We start from the raw sequence: 16,623 nt of genomic DNA, 5'->3' as shown, positions 1-16,623 counted from the left end.
GACCAATTTATGTTAGTCACATTCTTGTTGCTGTGCTAAACAAAACCTTTATACAGCAAATTGCTGCTACGCAATGTATTTATATAGCGAACTTAGTTGCTTTGCAAATGTTCAAAATATAACTGCCACTTGTGTTTTAGGATGCTTAGACCAAAGCAAAGTCCTTTGCCTAGAGTTAGACTCTCACTTCAAGCATAAAAACAACGCTACACAAATTTCTGTCACATTCTTTAGGATGTTTCGTGCATTTAAAACATTTTCATTATAAATTCACACAGTAATAGCAAAAACATAACGCTTTCAAAAGTTACAATGGTTACATTCCAGAGTTTGAATTGATAGGTTCCCACGGGTCATAGTAGTCTATTCCACTTTCACACACTTCATAAGTAACATCGCGAGTAAAAGCAATGTAATCTATTTCAAGATGAAATGGACCTTCAATTTTATCCCGTATCAAAAAGCGAAAATTTGACATCTGAAAACAAAAAAAAGCAGTTTTGTAAAGTAAAAGTTTGCGGTTTTAAAGCTGCTACCATTGGAGGTTAAAGTTAAATTCATTTATTTAAAACAAATTATGTTAAGAGTATTTTACTTACACGGTCTAAGGCCATTTCTCGTTGCTTAGCAACAGCCCCGCTATCAATGCTGGCAATTAACTTTGCAAAAGGAATCTGTAAAGTTACAATAACTCATGGTAAGTATGTAACTATCATTTGAAATGCAAAATAAATTATTCTGTTATATTCTGTTACTTTTGCTACCAAGTGTAATGTAAATTAACATATATATTAACATTTGTAATACAGTCTTGCCAAATGGCAAATAAAACGCAGTAACCCGTATTAGGGGGGAGTAAGTTACATACATGGTAATTCGTAAGAAGCACCGGGTGTAAGAAACAAAACACCCCTGTTATAACATACATGGTAATTCATAAGCAGGCACAGGGTGTATGGAACAGAACACTCGTGTTATATGACTGTTAATATCCAACAAGAAGGGCCCAGTTTTGAACATAAATTAAAAAAACTTACAGTAACTTCTTGCCATAGAGGGCCCCCATTGGTGTAAATAGGTGCAGTATACATCATTCTATCCCCAAAACCAAAATCGCAAAGTGTTTCAAAATGATATTTTCTTCCATCACCGCGTAATCGGATTTTAAAAGCATTGAAACCTTGAAAATTCATGAACTGCTCTCGCCCAAGAACACCCTATACAAAATCTTGATCAAAATGTATAGGAAGTAATGATAAACAACATTAGTAACTAGCTGTTACATATAGTGTGATTTCCTGCACATATTTTGCATACAAATCTGCGTTTACCTATGAAAAACGTTACTTTATTCTGACATGGGCAAATAATACATAATATTACTGTTCAATCATAGAATAGTTTCAAATGGAAATACTGGGTATTTTTTAATAGTATATTATTTAATTGGGTACAATATTTTGGGAAACACTGTTTAAATCTCACCTCAAAAGGTTTAGTCTCCACGTACGCAAAACCGTAAAAATTTGGTGTGGGCTCTAAGGGGTCATTCGATATTACATAATCTTTTGGTGGGGTGTTATTAAGGTAACCACGGAATGCAGCAGTCATCTCATTCGGGCCTTGAACCAATTCAGCCCAGCTCCGAGCCCCTACATCTTCATCTGTCATTATGTACCAGTTCTCAAGCTCCCCAGAGTTACGAAAGTAGTAGATAATCTGTGAATGAATATTAGTTGTGTGTGTAATGTTTTATACATATGAATAAATCCAACTTATTTATCTTTTTCGAGATGTGTTTTTTTAAAAAAAAGAGCTGTTGCTTCCCTTGAGATTGTAAATAAGTTACATTTATTTATTCATTCATAGGCGCTATAAGTTGACAGTGATTTTTGTGGACTTCAGTACATTAAAACACTCCCCAAACCTGATCCTCTTTCGTGCTCCTTGCCGCCAGCGCGTGGTCATGTGCAGATGCAAACTTATTCTTCATTATCATGTTAAAATATTTCCATGAATGTTTCCATCTGTTCCAGTCCACACTTTTCTCTTGTATTCGGACAATTTCCTCTTCTTGTTTAACAACGATATTGTTTTTTTCAGCATTTTTCTTGTTTTTGTTCATTGAAAATGAAATTGTACGTGTAGTGCAGTAATTAGTAGTCCTATTTTTCAGGCATTTTGACAAAATATGTGTAGTGTCAGTTTTTGCCAACCTCAGAATAAATGGGCGTAAAATAACCATATTTTTTCTTGCATTATTAATCAAAATGCAGAGTTTCAGATCCTACAACCTAATATTTAAATACCTGGTAAGAGGTAAAAGGTGTGTACATTTATAAACATGCAGTATTTGAAAAACTTTAATTCAAATGCATTTCTAATATAACAGTAGAAAAATTAAAAAAAGTATATATAAAAAAGGCAGTTTTTCAGTTTAAATTTCAATGGAAAAAGGAAAAAATAGCAGCAAAATTAAAGTAGAAACAAAAAATGACGCAAAAGTCTTATTTGACATTAAATCATAACTGTAATTTTTAACTCAATATACTTTCAAAGTTTTTAAACATTGTTTCAAATTAACCATGTCTTCATAGTCTTTACTACCAGGTGTGCAAAAACGTGAAAAAATTGGTTCACATTTCCTGAGATAAAACGCTGCCTGAGAGTAATTAGATAGCATGAAATGAATTGAAGTCAGAGAAAATATTTGTCGAGCTGTATGGACACTTTTGGGGCCAAATTTTAACGCAACCAGTTTTATGCTTTGCTCTAGAATTGACACAGCTTTTGCGTAGTCCTGGATTTTGCTGTAAAATCAAGTTTTTGTTTGTTAGAAAAGATATGGTCTTTAGCCTAATGTTAACTGTTGAGTTACAACATGGGTCTTTTTATACACCAGACACACATTGTGTATTCATACACCTCATGCTTACTGTTAAGTTATACCATGAATTGTTAGACACACTATTTTAAAATCACTCACCACAATAAAAAAGATAACTTGTCCCAAACTTTTGCACGAGTAAAATTGTTTTTGTAAACCACATTTTCAAGTAATGTTGAAATTTCTTCTAATTTTTTTACGGCTGCTTTTATTGTTATTTCACCTTTTGATTCTTGCAATAGGGTTCTGTCCATTCGTTTCTAAATTAAATATAAATAAAAGTAATTCCACCCCAGGTTTATATATTATGTGAATGGGGTGTTGGGTTTACATTAAAAACAAGAAATTGTTTTAAAAAAAAGTTACCCATAAAGTTACTTGCATGGTTGGTAATTCGTAATTGTACACAAGGTGTATGAAACAGAACATCTATGTTATAACATATTCATTTATTCATTTACCTTTAACATTATACAAGTATCTTTTTCTTTCGTGTAGTCTTCAGTCTTCTGACAAGCCATATCAATGCATTTGCCCAAAACTGAGCTTTCTTTATTAATTAATTCCACAGGCCCACAACAGTGTTTACATTTCATTGCTCTTAGTTGTGTATGAAGAGCCTCCTTATCAGTGTTGCCTGAAAAGGTTGTTTATAAAAGGTGTTGCCAATTAAAAAAATGTGGTGTTCCAATGGCAGTGTTGTCAGTTTAAATTTGTTATTAAAAAGTGTTGCCGATTAAAAAGTGTAAAAATGGTATCTTTAACAGTGTTACATCTTAAAAACTAAAATAGTGTTGCCAAAACATTCTAAACACTATTAGTTACCTGATTTGTGCATGGCACATGGTGTACAATCACAATCAAAAGAATAATTTTCCTTGAGAGTTTTCTGTCTTTCTTCAAATGAGGCATGGAATACAGATGGCCCATAACAATGTGTGATTTCGGCTCCAACCGGAATAAACTGGTTTGACCTAAACTGGAAATTATTAAAGTTATTACTTGTGAGGCATACGTGGTGTGTTCATACACCATATGAGAAGTGTCTAGTTATAACATGGGTGTCTTTTTATACATCGGACAGTAGACACACGGTGTATTCATACACCTCATGCTTACTGTCCAGTTATAACACAACCGACACAAATACTCACAGTCACAGTGCTACCATTAAACAGAGCATCTGTGTTACAATCGCAACTATGATTCATCATACTCATAGTTGGGAAGAAAGCAGAAGCAACAATGTCTCTCCTAGTGACAGTTACATTATCTGAAAAACATCATACGTTTACTCATACTCGCCAAACATTGGAAACCTCATTGAATAATGTTGCGAATACAATATATATTCTGCTTGTTTGTATAGAAACGTAAAAGTGACATTATTTTAAATGAATTATATATTTCCGACATTGTTAAAATACATTAACATCCATAGCCATAGTTATTAAACATAGGGAACCTCATTGATTATTGTGGTGAATGCAATATACTTTGGCTCTGCTTGTTTATATAGACACCTAACAGCAGGGTAAACTCTGGGGTGACATTGTTAAAATACATTTACACTCATATTTGTCAAACCCAGAGAACCTCATTGATTAATGTGGCAAAAAGCAGCTAAATATATTTAAAATTCTAAGAGGGAGGAATAATTAGACATGCGTTGTTGTAAAACAAATCTAGCCCATCTGCCTTGCTACCCTAAGTTTGGTGCCTATACACACACATAGACAATATAAATATACTGAAACAATGACAGCTTTTTAAATATATAAGTTATACATAAGATATAATTCATAAATGTAAGATTCACACACTGATAACATAGCCATACATATACTTACCACACAGTTCTTCAGTGACAAAAGATATGCTTTGTCCATTAATTGGAACTTGTAAATAGTGCCGGTGTAATAAATATTCTATCACCTCACCCATGGAAGTAAGTTGGCCTAAAAAAAATTTCTGAATATTTTCAAAATACAATAATAGAGAAATTACGTACCAGGTTCGATTTTTGTCATGACATTTGACATTTTTGAAAGTGATTTCATTTCAGAAATAGTTTTAATGCGATTTCTGAAAAAGTCCATGTCAAAATTTGGATTTTCGCATAAATACTTCAGGTTTAGACTATTAAATATTTCCTGTAAGAGTTCTTTTAAAGAGGCAACATCATCTTTGGCTCTATTTTCTTCTTCACCAAAAACCTCAGATCTTATTGTTGAAACTAACATACAAAACCAAGAACAGTCATTTTTAAAATCACTGTTTTTTTCTACACAAGATGACGTTTTAAGACAGAAAATACTCCAGTAATCACATTTATAAACACCATCTTTGGGGTCTGTGCCTACTGGTTCAGAACAATCTGCAATAAAAGTAATTTACTATACAAACTATCATTATAGGCTTATGTGTTACTGGGCAAGTCACTTAAAAACAGTGGTCACAAAAGAGTTCAAATTATCAGCCATAAAGGAAAAAAATGGCCCACAAATTTTCATAACTTCATGAACTACAACATTTTGTCCAATAACTTTTACCTGCACAACTGTTTCTAGATTGATAAATATGCTTTGCTATAGAAGTACAAGTATGAGTTGTATCATGTTGGGGAGTTTCCCCAAGCTCATAAGCACCGGTTAGTAATGCACGAACGGCAACACGTAATTCCATACACTTCTGTAAAATGATAAAAACCTTAAAAAATATTTAAATAAATGAATGTAACTTAATTATTCATAACAACAGTCGTTATAACACGAGTGTTCCCGGTTTTATAATGAATGTCGCTTTAAAGCCATGCGAGATAAAGCAAGATAAATTCAATCAACTTTGGCAGGTTTTGTTTCATATGTTTATTAGTAACAGGTTAACAGTAAAACTCACTATAGCAAGCATAGGAATTACTGAACATTCCATCCAATGATAAATCTTCCATGCTGATATTCTGCATTGTTCATCACAATATATAGTGCATGAACAACCCAGACATGGTATCCCACTTGATTTACAAGGCTGTGGAAAAAATATAAACTGCTTGATACAAAAAATATTGCATTAAAGGTAGTATAGCCAATTGTGTCTGTTTTTTAATTATTACCAAAATCTGGGGAGACTTTGGTAAAATGCAGGTATAACGTACAATTGTTAAACGTAAGGAACCACATTGATTAATATTACAAATTGCAATGTACCTTGGCTCTGCATGTTTATTTGGACACCAAACGGCAGGATAAAAGCTATATTAGGCTTAAAACCGAGGTATCAACTATAAAAAACTACTTTTATGTCATTTCTATACTTACTGTTAAACAGTAACTGCAATGTGTGGAAAAAAATTCCGGATTTAAAACTCCTAAATAAGCAACTTCTTCTAAAAGGCACTCATTGGTTTCCGTGTTGAATGTGGTAAAGTAATGACGACCTGTTAAAAAGTAAATAATTTTAGGGCAAAATTATTATAGCACTGTGAGGTAAGATGGATACTGTTAGCACATAATATCTCATACATGCTTATCCTATTTTTAACAATTAACAACAGTGTTTTAGAGCCGCAAGGATACGGTTATATAATTCTGTGAATATTCTTTGTTTACTACCGAAATAGGACAAGAAAATATAGTGAAAACATGGACCATCTTACCCTACCATAAAAACTTGCAATGCACTAGACTAATTAAGGATAATCATGGCATATAATTTACAAAACAAGTTACTTGCCTTTCTGGGGAGTTATGTTCATCTTAACTTTAGCGGAGAGATTTCTTACTGATTTGTTTTCATTGTTCAGATTTGAACCTGTGTTGTAAGAGTTTTTACATTGTTGACAGGATATTTTACACAAAACAGTGTTGCCAGCTAGTTTACAAAAAAAGGAAAAAAATTCATGGTTAAGAGACTCACACAATAATAAATATTTTTTACCTTTTTTCTTTTCTTTTCTCCTTACAATATATTCTCTCCATTCAAATTTTGTTTCTTTGTTTCTATTTACTTTTTTTAACTGTGTAGAAGAAGACACCCATGTTATAACTCGACAGTGAGCATTAACTGTATAAATACAAAATATCTCAACAGCGAGCATGAGGTGCATAAATGGACAATATCTTGACATTGAGCAGGAGGTACAATTATACCTTGTCTTGCAACTCATGACCAATTCCATCTTTCCACTTGGTCAAAGTTGATTCGCATTTAGAGAAGTCACCAATGTACCAATATGACCATACTAGTCTTGAAACAAGTTTTGAATAACTATAAATACAAAGGAATTAATTAAATTTAAATGACTTTTGATACATAAGTAGAACAGTATAGAATAGAATTCAGTTATATGTTGGTGAAGTCCTTGTTGAGGAACGGGAATTAAGTCAAGATTTGGTCTATTATCCCAACACCCAGGCTGCTTGTGTACGGCGTTCGTAAGATCTGTGCAACTCTACGTATATTATACAGAATAGGATTGGATTAGAAATACTTACATATTAGTATTACATCCACCATGAAAAAATGCTCTTTGAATATCACATACACAGTATTCATATTTCTTTAAATGAAACCAACATGCAGAGCGATTCGAATACAACGTAACTATCATGGAATCTGCAGAAAAAAATAAACATAATTATATGTATAAATTATGTTTCATTATATATTTTATTATAAGAAAGAATGGTGTATGTATGCATGAATCTAACTTGTTTTTTTCCAGCGTGCCGGGGCAACGACAGTTGTTATAACACAAGTTTTCTTCTTCGTGCACCTCGTGCCCCCTATGGGTTACCATGTATGTAACTTTGTTGGTAATTTCCAGGTATATATTTATTATTTAGGTGTTTTTTTCTTTAATTTTTCATAAACAGTAAATCCTAAATGTCTAAGAAGTAATTAAACTTTAAACAGAACAAATCAACTTTAATAAATTTACCTTCAAAATTCCTGTCTGTACCATTCTCTATTGTGTTAGGTTTTGCATATAATAATCCTTCTGTGTACTTTATAATGGCTGCATCGTATTTTTCATTTTTAAACAGCTGATTTCCGTCAGACTTTTTTATCAAAGCAATACGATTTGATTTGCCAGTGTCTTGAGAACGCGTTTTATAATCCGACATGATATATACTGTAGATAAGCATTTTGTTTTTTTGGTAAATTTAAAACATATATGAAAACTACGTTTAATAGGCCCAAAATATGAAAAAGACATTCTTAAATTAAACTTTAAAAACATTTTTCCATAAACGTTGAAATTTTGTTTTACACTGATGGGAAAGTACCGTAGTAGACAAAACTCGCTAAATTTGGGGACTTTAAAACGTTTTACATTATAAAACCAAAATGTACTACTTTATTCGTATTTATATGTGAAAGCGGCGTATATAAAGACAGTTTAGCAGTATAATGCAGTACCGTGATTTAAATCGCACGCTATTAACGTTCTACACGTGCAATCAAATCCATTAGCAATTAAACGGCACTGATATGTAGTTAGACCTCAAATGTATATTCCAAGCGTTTTCTGGGTTGGTATATTCTATTTAGAAAGTATCAACGGAATATAATACATTTTAGAACTGTGCGGACACGCGAAAGGTTAAGTTACATTCATTCATTCATTCATTCATTCAAGTTGTGCAAAGGACGTTTTGTATTATAGATAGACTACTGCATATAGTTACTGTTGTAGAGTAAATAGCCTAGAAAATGTCAGGTTTTATAAAGCATAGTGTATTAATATTTACACTAACCGTTTCGGGTGTGTTGTACCTCGGTATTTCACAACTGGGATATGAAACAGTTAATAACGAAGTAGTAGACCTGCTACGCAAAAAGGTAAATTAAAGTGTTAGTAAAATGTGTAATGTAAGTACGAATTACATGGTAGTTTAATCTTGTATAAATGAATAAATAATCAAGTAACTTATTTATTCTTGCTTGGTGAGGCAACGACGGTCGTTATAACACGGGTGTTCTGTTTCATACACCTTGTGATCGTTTACGGGTTACCACGTAGCCAAAGTTACTTTGTGGGCGATTGTTTTTCGAGGAATGAAAAAACATTATGAGGAACCACTAGGCTGAAGCAATTGCCGTTTAAATGCAGTATATATGTATGTTCTTTCCCAATGTACCCGCGTAAGCATATTAACAAGATACGATTTTGCTCCAGGACAGAAACCTGGTGTTCGAAACAGAGAGAGCTTTCATGGAAAGAATGAAGTTGCGAATGCAGCAACGAAAAGCAAAACTAAAACAGGCGTGCGTAGAATTAGGTAACTTATTTAACTGTTTCGTTGTCGTTTTGCTGCCGTAGCCTGGCGACTAAAAAGAGCGTTGTTGATATAGTCTATATTTCCTCGTCCCACTTGGTATAGTAAACAAAGATCATTCTAATAAATATAAAACTGTATCCCTACGACTCTCATAGACCATAGTTTAATGTTTCAAATGAGATTGGGAAATATGGGTATTGTGCTAAAACGTTATATCCATCTTATACCCCATGGCTATACTTTAGGGTTGGAAAGGGTTCCGTTTCGACCACAAGCAATGATGACAGTTCAAAGTTACAACTGGATTAACTGCAGGGTTCAAAAAGCTGGATCCACCAATCTGGCCAAGCTAGTGTCGCAATTACTCGGGGAAAACGACATTAAAGAGTTATCGAAAATTAACCCAGCTGTTGTAAGTAAAAGCGGCATTTTGAAACGAGTATGTCGCCTGTTCAATAGTCCGCGCAGCTTGAAATATACGCATCAAAAGTCAGTATATAAGTAATAAGCTAACCGTGCCCTAAATCTCGGATCCTTCGGCGTGTCATCACGTTAAGAGTTAAGACCAGCTATAATGCAGTCTGTTTGCGTGTATTTTTTGCACCTATAGACCTGTATATAGGTATAGTCTCAGCTTAAAATACAGAGTGATTTAATCTAACGTTTCTTATTACATAGCGGCTTAGTGGCTTTCATGGTGCAGAAGCTCTTTCTCTGGTTAAGTATAAAGACGTCAATCAAATGAAAGGTTTTATCAAAACTATAACTGTGAGGGAACCTTTAGTGCGACTCGTTTCAGCTTTTACATCGAAGGTTGAAAATTATCAAGGGGGATCAGGTAATCAAGAATGAAACTTTAAATATATTTGAAATATAGGATTTGTAATTTAAGATTTTTCCGGTGCTGTGGCGCAGTGGGTAGCGCGGACGCCTTCAGCTCGATGCAGCTATACCACTGTGGGCGTGTTCGTCTTTGGACAAGACACCTAACGGTACTTTTGCTGTGTTTATATTGCCATTGAGTGTGTGGCCAGGCATACACACGCTCATAATATAGCAGCATCGAAAAAAGAGGTAGGCCCGCTAACCACTTTTCTACCGCGCCAAATAGTAACCATTCAAAACTCTCAGACTCTCGCAAGAATAACACCGCCTTAGCTCCGTGGAGATCCCGAGACGACATGCCTGAAAACGTAACTTTTGATGCTTTTATACAACATGTATTATACAAACACAAAGCTAAAAGTCCGTTCGAGGGGCACTGGTCTGTTTATAACGATGCCTGTCAACCTTGCCAGATTGAATATGACGTGATTTGCAAGCTTGAGTCAATAACTGAAGATTCCAGGTATTTTAAACTAAAATTATCCGTGTGCTATATTAAAACTTGTATAGTATGGTGGGGAAAGACGGGACACCTTTTAAATATCTTTTCTTGTCCCATTTGGTATCAAACACAGAACATTCAAAGAATTATAATACAGTATCTCCAAGACATTTGGGCCAACCCTGGTCTAAATCTCAGGCACTATATAGCGTGTCTCCCTGTAGAACCTCACCAACTACAGGAGATATAGGCCTTTACAATATACATTTCCCACAGGTACATGCTAAATCTTATTGGAGCACCACGGAATGTTTCGTTTCAAGCAGGCTACAGTAGTAACGGTAGTATGAAGAACTCACTTGCAAATGCGACGCACTGGGTTAAAACTTTAGATCCGACGACTTTAAAACGACTGCACAAGAAATACGAAATGGACTATAAATTGTTTGATTACGATTTACCAGAGTATTTAATGTTATAAAACTAGTTTAGGTGATCAAATGTTTACAATGTTTTGTGTTACATAGCGCGTTTTTGTTGTGTATGGTATAAATAAGAAATGTTTTTTGTATACTTGTGACTTGCGCGCAATTTACGTGTTTGTATGTTTATGCTATTTAACATTATATGGCGGCAAGTTCATAGGGTATCCTAGCTAAATTTTCCGAGGAATATAGAGGTTATGGGTTCAAGGCTTATGGCTGTACCATTGCGCAAATTACTTTTTGGGAAAAAATCACCTACAAAGTTACATACATGGTAACTCGTAGGCGGGAAACACAACATCTTCGTTATAACGACTGTGACTGCCCCACCATGCGAGGATAAAACAAGTTATATTTAATCACCGAACAAAGTGAAAACACATAGTAAGTTATAAAGTGTTGTGCTCGCATAAACGTGAACTCATTCACCTCACACGTTTAATTACCTCAGTAAGACTCGAACCCAGTATTTATACTTCTTACAGAGACCCCACTGTCTCTTCTATTTTACGTGGGTAAGGTCTTGCAGCGTGCCACGTCATGGGGCCTAAGATTTAGGCCATAGCTGGCCCATTACCTCATACATACTACCGAACTAATCTGTAAGAAGAAAACGCTAGGGTAATGCATGGAATTTATAATTTTGAGAATTTTAAAGAAGATTGTTATGTAATTGACATAAATTTACAGTATGAATTCATTAATACTGCATAAGTAAGGTGATACTTTATACTTGTTATGAAGAATTTGTTAAACACAATGAAAAAAGCCTGTCCTGAAAAATAATATTTGCTACAATTTGGAATGCATAGAGTAATTAGTGGTTACAGAAATTTGAGATAAGCTGTATTGTAGCTATTAACATGCATGTTATATAGTGCCCTTTAAAAGTATTGCCAAATCAACATACATTGTTTGCATAGCAAATGAGTAGCACGAGATCAAAAAGCACATGATATGGTGCAACTGCAGTTTATGTAAATAAATTTAAGCAATTCTGCAAATAAAACTTTAATGCATGCGATTGCTGCAAACAATTGCAATAGGGACTCGGTATAGATTGAATTTAATCATGTACATCATTTAATGTTATAATTTTTGGTAACAACACATTTTACGGACATATCAATAATAATTTTATATAAATCAGAATGTTTTTATCAACGACCTGCCAAAAAATTTTGTAAGTTGGGCAATTATTTTATGTAATTTAATTAAATAAAAGCTCTTTTTTAAATTGACAATATGTAAGTGCTAGATAGTGCTGCCTTCATGTAACAGAATTCAAAAAATAGATCAGTGGAAAAAATAAAATATTTGTAAAGTTAAAGTAATTTAATAAACAGTGGAAAAAATTACAAAATTTTGAAGCTATAGTAATAGAAAATTTTAGTCAAATTGAATAGAAAATTATATTGGTGGAAATTCTGCATGAAAATAAATGATTACATTTCACGGAAAGATACAATCTGCTTGAATTTGATGCCTGATTGACATTCCTTAGGCTTTGCACCGGTATAGGTATCACATACAAATTTCAAAAGATTTCCCTGTGCCTCCTGCTGCATGCCTTCGGTGTGTTTTCCATTGGCGACAATCCATGGGACATACTTATGTGCTGGGTCCAGGGCTTCTGTTTTCATGGCTGATTTATGCATTAAGTGATTGCCCTGTTCGCCTTTGGAGCATGTATGGATTTGGTCCCAGTCTAAGTCAGATTTTTTTACGCACATTTCTGCTGCCTTTATTGGATCGGAGGCATCTTCCATGCAGTATAGAATGGGGAAATATGTGTCGAATTTATCTTCTGAGTAATGAATTATGCAATTTTCTATCAGGTTACCTACACACTCCTCTGCTCCATGTTGGCAAGTGTAATTCCACAAACCACTGGAGAGCTGAACCTCTTTTGCATTTCCATAAGGCACCATTGAAGCTGCCATTATTCCAGACTCTTTGAGGCTCATCCAAGTTGGATAGAGCTGCGTTGTGATAAACTGGCGGCACCCAGGGCATAAGGATTCGAAGTATAACTCTATGTTAACAGGCTCTGCAGCTTCTGCATTTAGAAACTCACGGCAAGCAGATTCAACGCCGCATTTTTGAGCAACGGACAAAGAATCGCACCAATATTGTGGTGGAATGTTACACTGCGCGGACACACAACCAACCAAAGAAATAAATGCAATAGCAACGTATATCTTCATATTTTATTTATTAACGTTCCAAAAAATAATGCAGCTGTCAAAAAACAATAAAGATAACGTAAACAGTAAACGAATACCAAAATTTTAAACGTATTAATGTAAAGTTAACTGTATTAAAACGTAAGCGTTTTTCGAAACAATGAACAAAAAGTGTTTATTTACAAATTTACATAGACCACTTTACAACTTAACAACTACGACTGACTGACGCAAATAATCTGAGCAATTGGTCTTTATAGTCCACGTGACGTCACCAAACAAAAAAAACGCTTATAGAGATCGTAAAGCATTCTAAATTGTTTATAATTTAAACGGGGTGTTTCCTATAAAATAACACATAACCACCTAAATATAACAGCAATTTATCATTATTTTTGCTTCTTTAGAGTAAAGAATACCTAGAAGATATTTGCGCTACTGGTTAAGAAATATTACAGTCGAAAACGCCAGACTGTTTATGGCCTAGATTAAAACTTGAAGTACTAACTTGGGAGTTGCCAGTACAGTACACAGGAATACATTTGAATAAAGTTACATTTAATCAGGTTTCAGCTTATAAAACTGTATATAAACAAGAAAACAGCAACTATTTACCTTATACTACGTTTCAGTTTTAGGTTTGTTCGTTTTCTTTTTTTTGGTGGTTACTACAGTCTACATTTAATTGTATAGGTTTTAGCTTGTTAAACACTAAATAGTACAGAAAAACGGCAAATGTTTTATTTATATTACATTTCAGTTTTAGATTTCTTATTATAAGTTTTGGGGGGTAGCATATTTGCCTGTATAGACTGTATAAAAGTAAAATTTTAAACAAAAATATGGATAAGTTATCATTGGGTTCTAGAGGATCTTCACCAATACATGGTGGGGGTTTATTGCAAGTCAAGAGTAAAGTAAGTCACTACTATGACAGTTCCCTATAGCATTTTTTAACCATTTTCGTTCTGCTGTTAATTGCTGTCTTTTTCTGTTTTAATTAATATGATTTCACTACTAGGCCTATGCACCAGTTTACCTGGGTGTTTTTTAACTACTTTTATTTTCTGCATTTTCATTTTCCTATCGCCGTCCTAATTAATCTGATCTCTGTTACTGTATTTAAAGAGATAAATAACATTCGTTATGTTCTTCACGATTATAACATCAAAATAACCAACATTTTCCACACAGTATCAAGCAGAGTTTCGAAGATTCCCAATCGACTTAGAACGAGATGGGTTTGAGGATTTATTCCATCGTTTGGAGTCCTTACATCACCTTACACATCTACAGTTTGTAATAACTTACACTGACCCACAACATGGAGATCTACTTCCAATAAATAATGACGAAAATTTTGCAAAAGCAAAGAAATCTTGCTACAACAGCCTAATGAGAGTGTATGTTCATAGAAAAGGTAAATTTAGTTTTCAAATATTTACTTTCGCTTTTGTATTCTGTTACCTTTAAATCTTATCTAATTGTGAAATGCTATAATTCTATCTTTTAATAAAAATATATAAAGTATTTACTGCTGTATTAAAAGAGTTTTTTATGTGTGTGGTCATATTTAAATATTATAGCATTCTGTAATGGTTTTGACGTTCTTTTGATACAATATAACCTTTAAATGTATGCAAAGAAATTTTTTACAGGCCTCACAGTTATCTTTTTTCTTTAGATAATCTAAATGTTATGAATGGATTTGGTCAGTCAACCGTTCGGCGCAGAAAAGGAAAGAAAACGATCCCAAAGATTAGTTTTCCGGAAGATTTTCGACCAGTTTCTGCCATAATTGACGTAGATATACTCCCAGAAACTTTAAGAAGGGTCAGACTTCATAATCATGGAATAAATAAACCTCTGGGTAAGTACAATCCTTAAGTAATTGTGAGTCACATGTGTGTAACACCCCTTCCGCATTTTACTTGCTCCAAAAATAGAAATATTTGCAGCATACACTTAAGGACTTAAGTAATATAAAGTCACAGCCATTGACCCCTAATGTTACACCTATAATCTGCTCAAATTGCACAAAAGTTGTGTAATCAGAATGTTAGAAGGTCGTATATATATGGAAATTAAATAACCTAACTTATTGGGCAATTCTCTCAGGAATAGACCCATACTAGGCTTTGATATACTATCATGTTACCTGCTTTTAACTGAACAAACCAAGCTCTCTTTAACTGTTATTTGTACTGTTTAAAAGAGTGGGAAACTGTTTGATATGAAATTTTCTAATTCTCCGACATTCTTTAATGACGTTCTTTTTCTAATACTTTGACATTAACACTTAACAGAACAAACCAATCTCCCTCTAGCTATTAATAATGCAAAAACTGTTTTAAAGAGTGAGAAAAACATTGAAATACGAAACTTTCTATTAGATTCATATACTGTGTGTACTTGTACAGCTGTGAGCCCCATAAATTGTTTTACATTATGCCTGGTTTTTATTATTATATTTTCGAAGCACCAGATTCTTATTAAATCTGCTTTCATTTTCAGGTTTCTTCATTAGAGATGGTGTAAGCTTACGAATGTCTGATAATGGCCTTGAAAAAGTGCCCGGAATATTTATATCGCGGCTTGTTCAAGGAGGTTTAGCTGAAATGACTGGATTACTTGCTGTTAATGATGAAGTATTGGAAGTAAATGGGATAGAAGTTGGAGGAAAATCTCTTGATCAGGTATGGTTTACCACACAGCTACATACGGGGTGATTTGTAAGCGAGCATGGGAAGTATGAAACAAAACACTCATGTTATAACAACTGTTGTTGTCCGGCCATGCAAGGATAAACAAGTTACATTCATTCATTTTTTCTTGTGGCTCTGTAAATCTCAAGTCTCATGGTGTGTCCCGCTGCAGGACCTCACCCACATAGAACAGTACATACCAAAATAATATCCTCCGCTTAATAAACCTAACGAGCTACAATAAACTGTAGGTAACCGACATGATGGTAGCTAACAGCTCCAACCTTATAATCACCGTCAAACCAGCAAGCATGAAAAACACGATGGGTTCAACTCGTTCCCGCTCACACGAACGCCTAGGTATCCACCAGATGGCAGCACAGGTCTTCGAATCCGAGGAAGACGAAGACACAGACGTCGTAAAAGATTTATCTGAAAAAGGAAGAGCTTCAGACCGCTCGACAAAAAGCTCTGATTTCCCCCGCCCCCCGAAAAGGTCCCCTAACCCTTCACCCCAGCTTAACAGATCTGGGGAAGTGATTTCTGTTTCACGAAGCAACCCAACCCATCTTCCCCCTTCACCCAAGGCGTCACCAGCGCGGCACAACAACGGTGACAGCGGCAGGCGCCACAAACATGGCAAGGACTCCCTTCGAGCGAAACGTACACATCACAGCAGTAACCCTAATGTTTCAATATAAAAAATAAAAATAAAACGTTACCATTTTAACTCTGGTGCTGAGTGCCT

At 34.4% G+C, this 16,623-nt stretch overlaps 5 protein-coding genes across 7 annotated transcripts; 2 read left to right on the top strand and 3 right to left on the bottom strand.

Annotated features, from left to right (window-relative positions):
* Window positions 1–316: 316 nt before the first annotated feature.
* Window positions 317–1,993, bottom strand: LOC100179693 (complex I intermediate-associated protein 30, mitochondrial). Its single transcript, XM_002126573.5, has 5 exons — window positions 1,928–1,993; window positions 1,486–1,719; window positions 1,038–1,217; window positions 600–674; window positions 317–478 (listed from the first exon to the last, which is right to left on the bottom strand). The coding sequence occupies exons 1-5, from the start codon at window positions 1,991–1,993 to the stop codon at window positions 317–319; spliced, it is 717 nt and encodes a 238-aa protein (XP_002126609.2).
* LOC100182064 (SET and MYND domain-containing protein 4-like) lies at window positions 1,553–11,586 on the bottom strand. Of its 3 annotated transcripts, none has more exons than XM_026834789.1 (17): window positions 11,431–11,514; window positions 7,827–8,021; window positions 7,381–7,501; window positions 7,036–7,153; window positions 6,824–6,902; window positions 6,620–6,697; window positions 6,205–6,323; window positions 5,786–5,914; window positions 5,440–5,578; window positions 4,899–5,264; window positions 4,738–4,845; window positions 4,042–4,160; window positions 3,713–3,866; window positions 3,349–3,524; window positions 2,987–3,147; window positions 1,928–2,810; window positions 1,553–1,719 (listed from the first exon to the last, which is right to left on the bottom strand). In XM_026834789.1, the coding sequence occupies exons 2-16, from the start codon at window positions 8,011–8,013 to the stop codon at window positions 2,543–2,545; spliced, it is 2,322 nt and encodes a 773-aa protein (XP_026690590.1). In that variant the 5' UTR covers window positions 8,014–8,021; window positions 11,431–11,514; the 3' UTR covers window positions 1,553–1,719; window positions 1,928–2,542. The 3 variants fall into 3 exon arrangements, with proteins under 3 accessions (XP_026690590.1, XP_026690589.1, XP_018667825.1); XM_026834788.1 differs by lacking the exon at window positions 11,431–11,514 and adding an exon at window positions 8,648–8,720; XM_018812280.2 differs by lacking the exon at window positions 7,827–8,021 and having other exon boundaries at window positions 11,431–11,586.
* On the top strand, window positions 7,981–10,980 carry LOC101242358 (carbohydrate sulfotransferase 11-like). The gene is made up of 6 exons (XM_004226132.2): window positions 7,981–8,732; window positions 9,070–9,172; window positions 9,418–9,584; window positions 9,851–10,010; window positions 10,304–10,520; window positions 10,776–10,980. The coding sequence occupies exons 1-6, from the start codon at window positions 8,604–8,606 to the stop codon at window positions 10,978–10,980; spliced, it is 981 nt and encodes a 326-aa protein (XP_004226180.1). The 5' UTR covers window positions 7,981–8,603.
* A 20-nt stretch (window positions 11,587–11,606) lies between the features above and the next one.
* LOC100177346 (gamma-interferon-inducible lysosomal thiol reductase-like) lies at window positions 11,607–13,509 on the bottom strand. Its single transcript, XM_002126759.5, has one exon. It carries the CDS (start codon window positions 13,189–13,191, stop codon window positions 12,430–12,432), a length of 762 nt encoding a protein of 253 aa, XP_002126795.1. The 5' UTR covers window positions 13,192–13,509; the 3' UTR covers window positions 11,607–12,429.
* A 201-nt stretch (window positions 13,510–13,710) lies between these two features.
* LOC100175009 (partitioning defective protein 6) lies at window positions 13,711–16,605 on the top strand. The gene is made up of 6 exons (XM_026834790.1): window positions 13,711–13,721; window positions 13,931–14,087; window positions 14,365–14,590; window positions 14,855–15,040; window positions 15,685–15,866; window positions 16,127–16,605. The coding sequence occupies exons 2-6, from the start codon at window positions 14,013–14,015 to the stop codon at window positions 16,574–16,576; spliced, it is 1,119 nt and encodes a 372-aa protein (XP_026690591.1). The 5' UTR covers window positions 13,711–13,721; window positions 13,931–14,012; the 3' UTR covers window positions 16,577–16,605.
* The last annotated feature ends 18 nt before the right edge of the window (window positions 16,606–16,623 follow it).

Source organism: Ciona intestinalis, chromosome 6 (assembly GCF_000224145.3).
Source record: "Ciona intestinalis chromosome 6, KH, whole genome shotgun sequence".
Taxonomy (NCBI): Eukaryota; Metazoa; Chordata; class Ascidiacea; order Phlebobranchia; family Cionidae; genus Ciona; species Ciona intestinalis.
The sequence above is the reverse complement of the archived record's forward strand: the minus strand, read 5'-3'. Positions and strand labels throughout refer to the sequence as shown.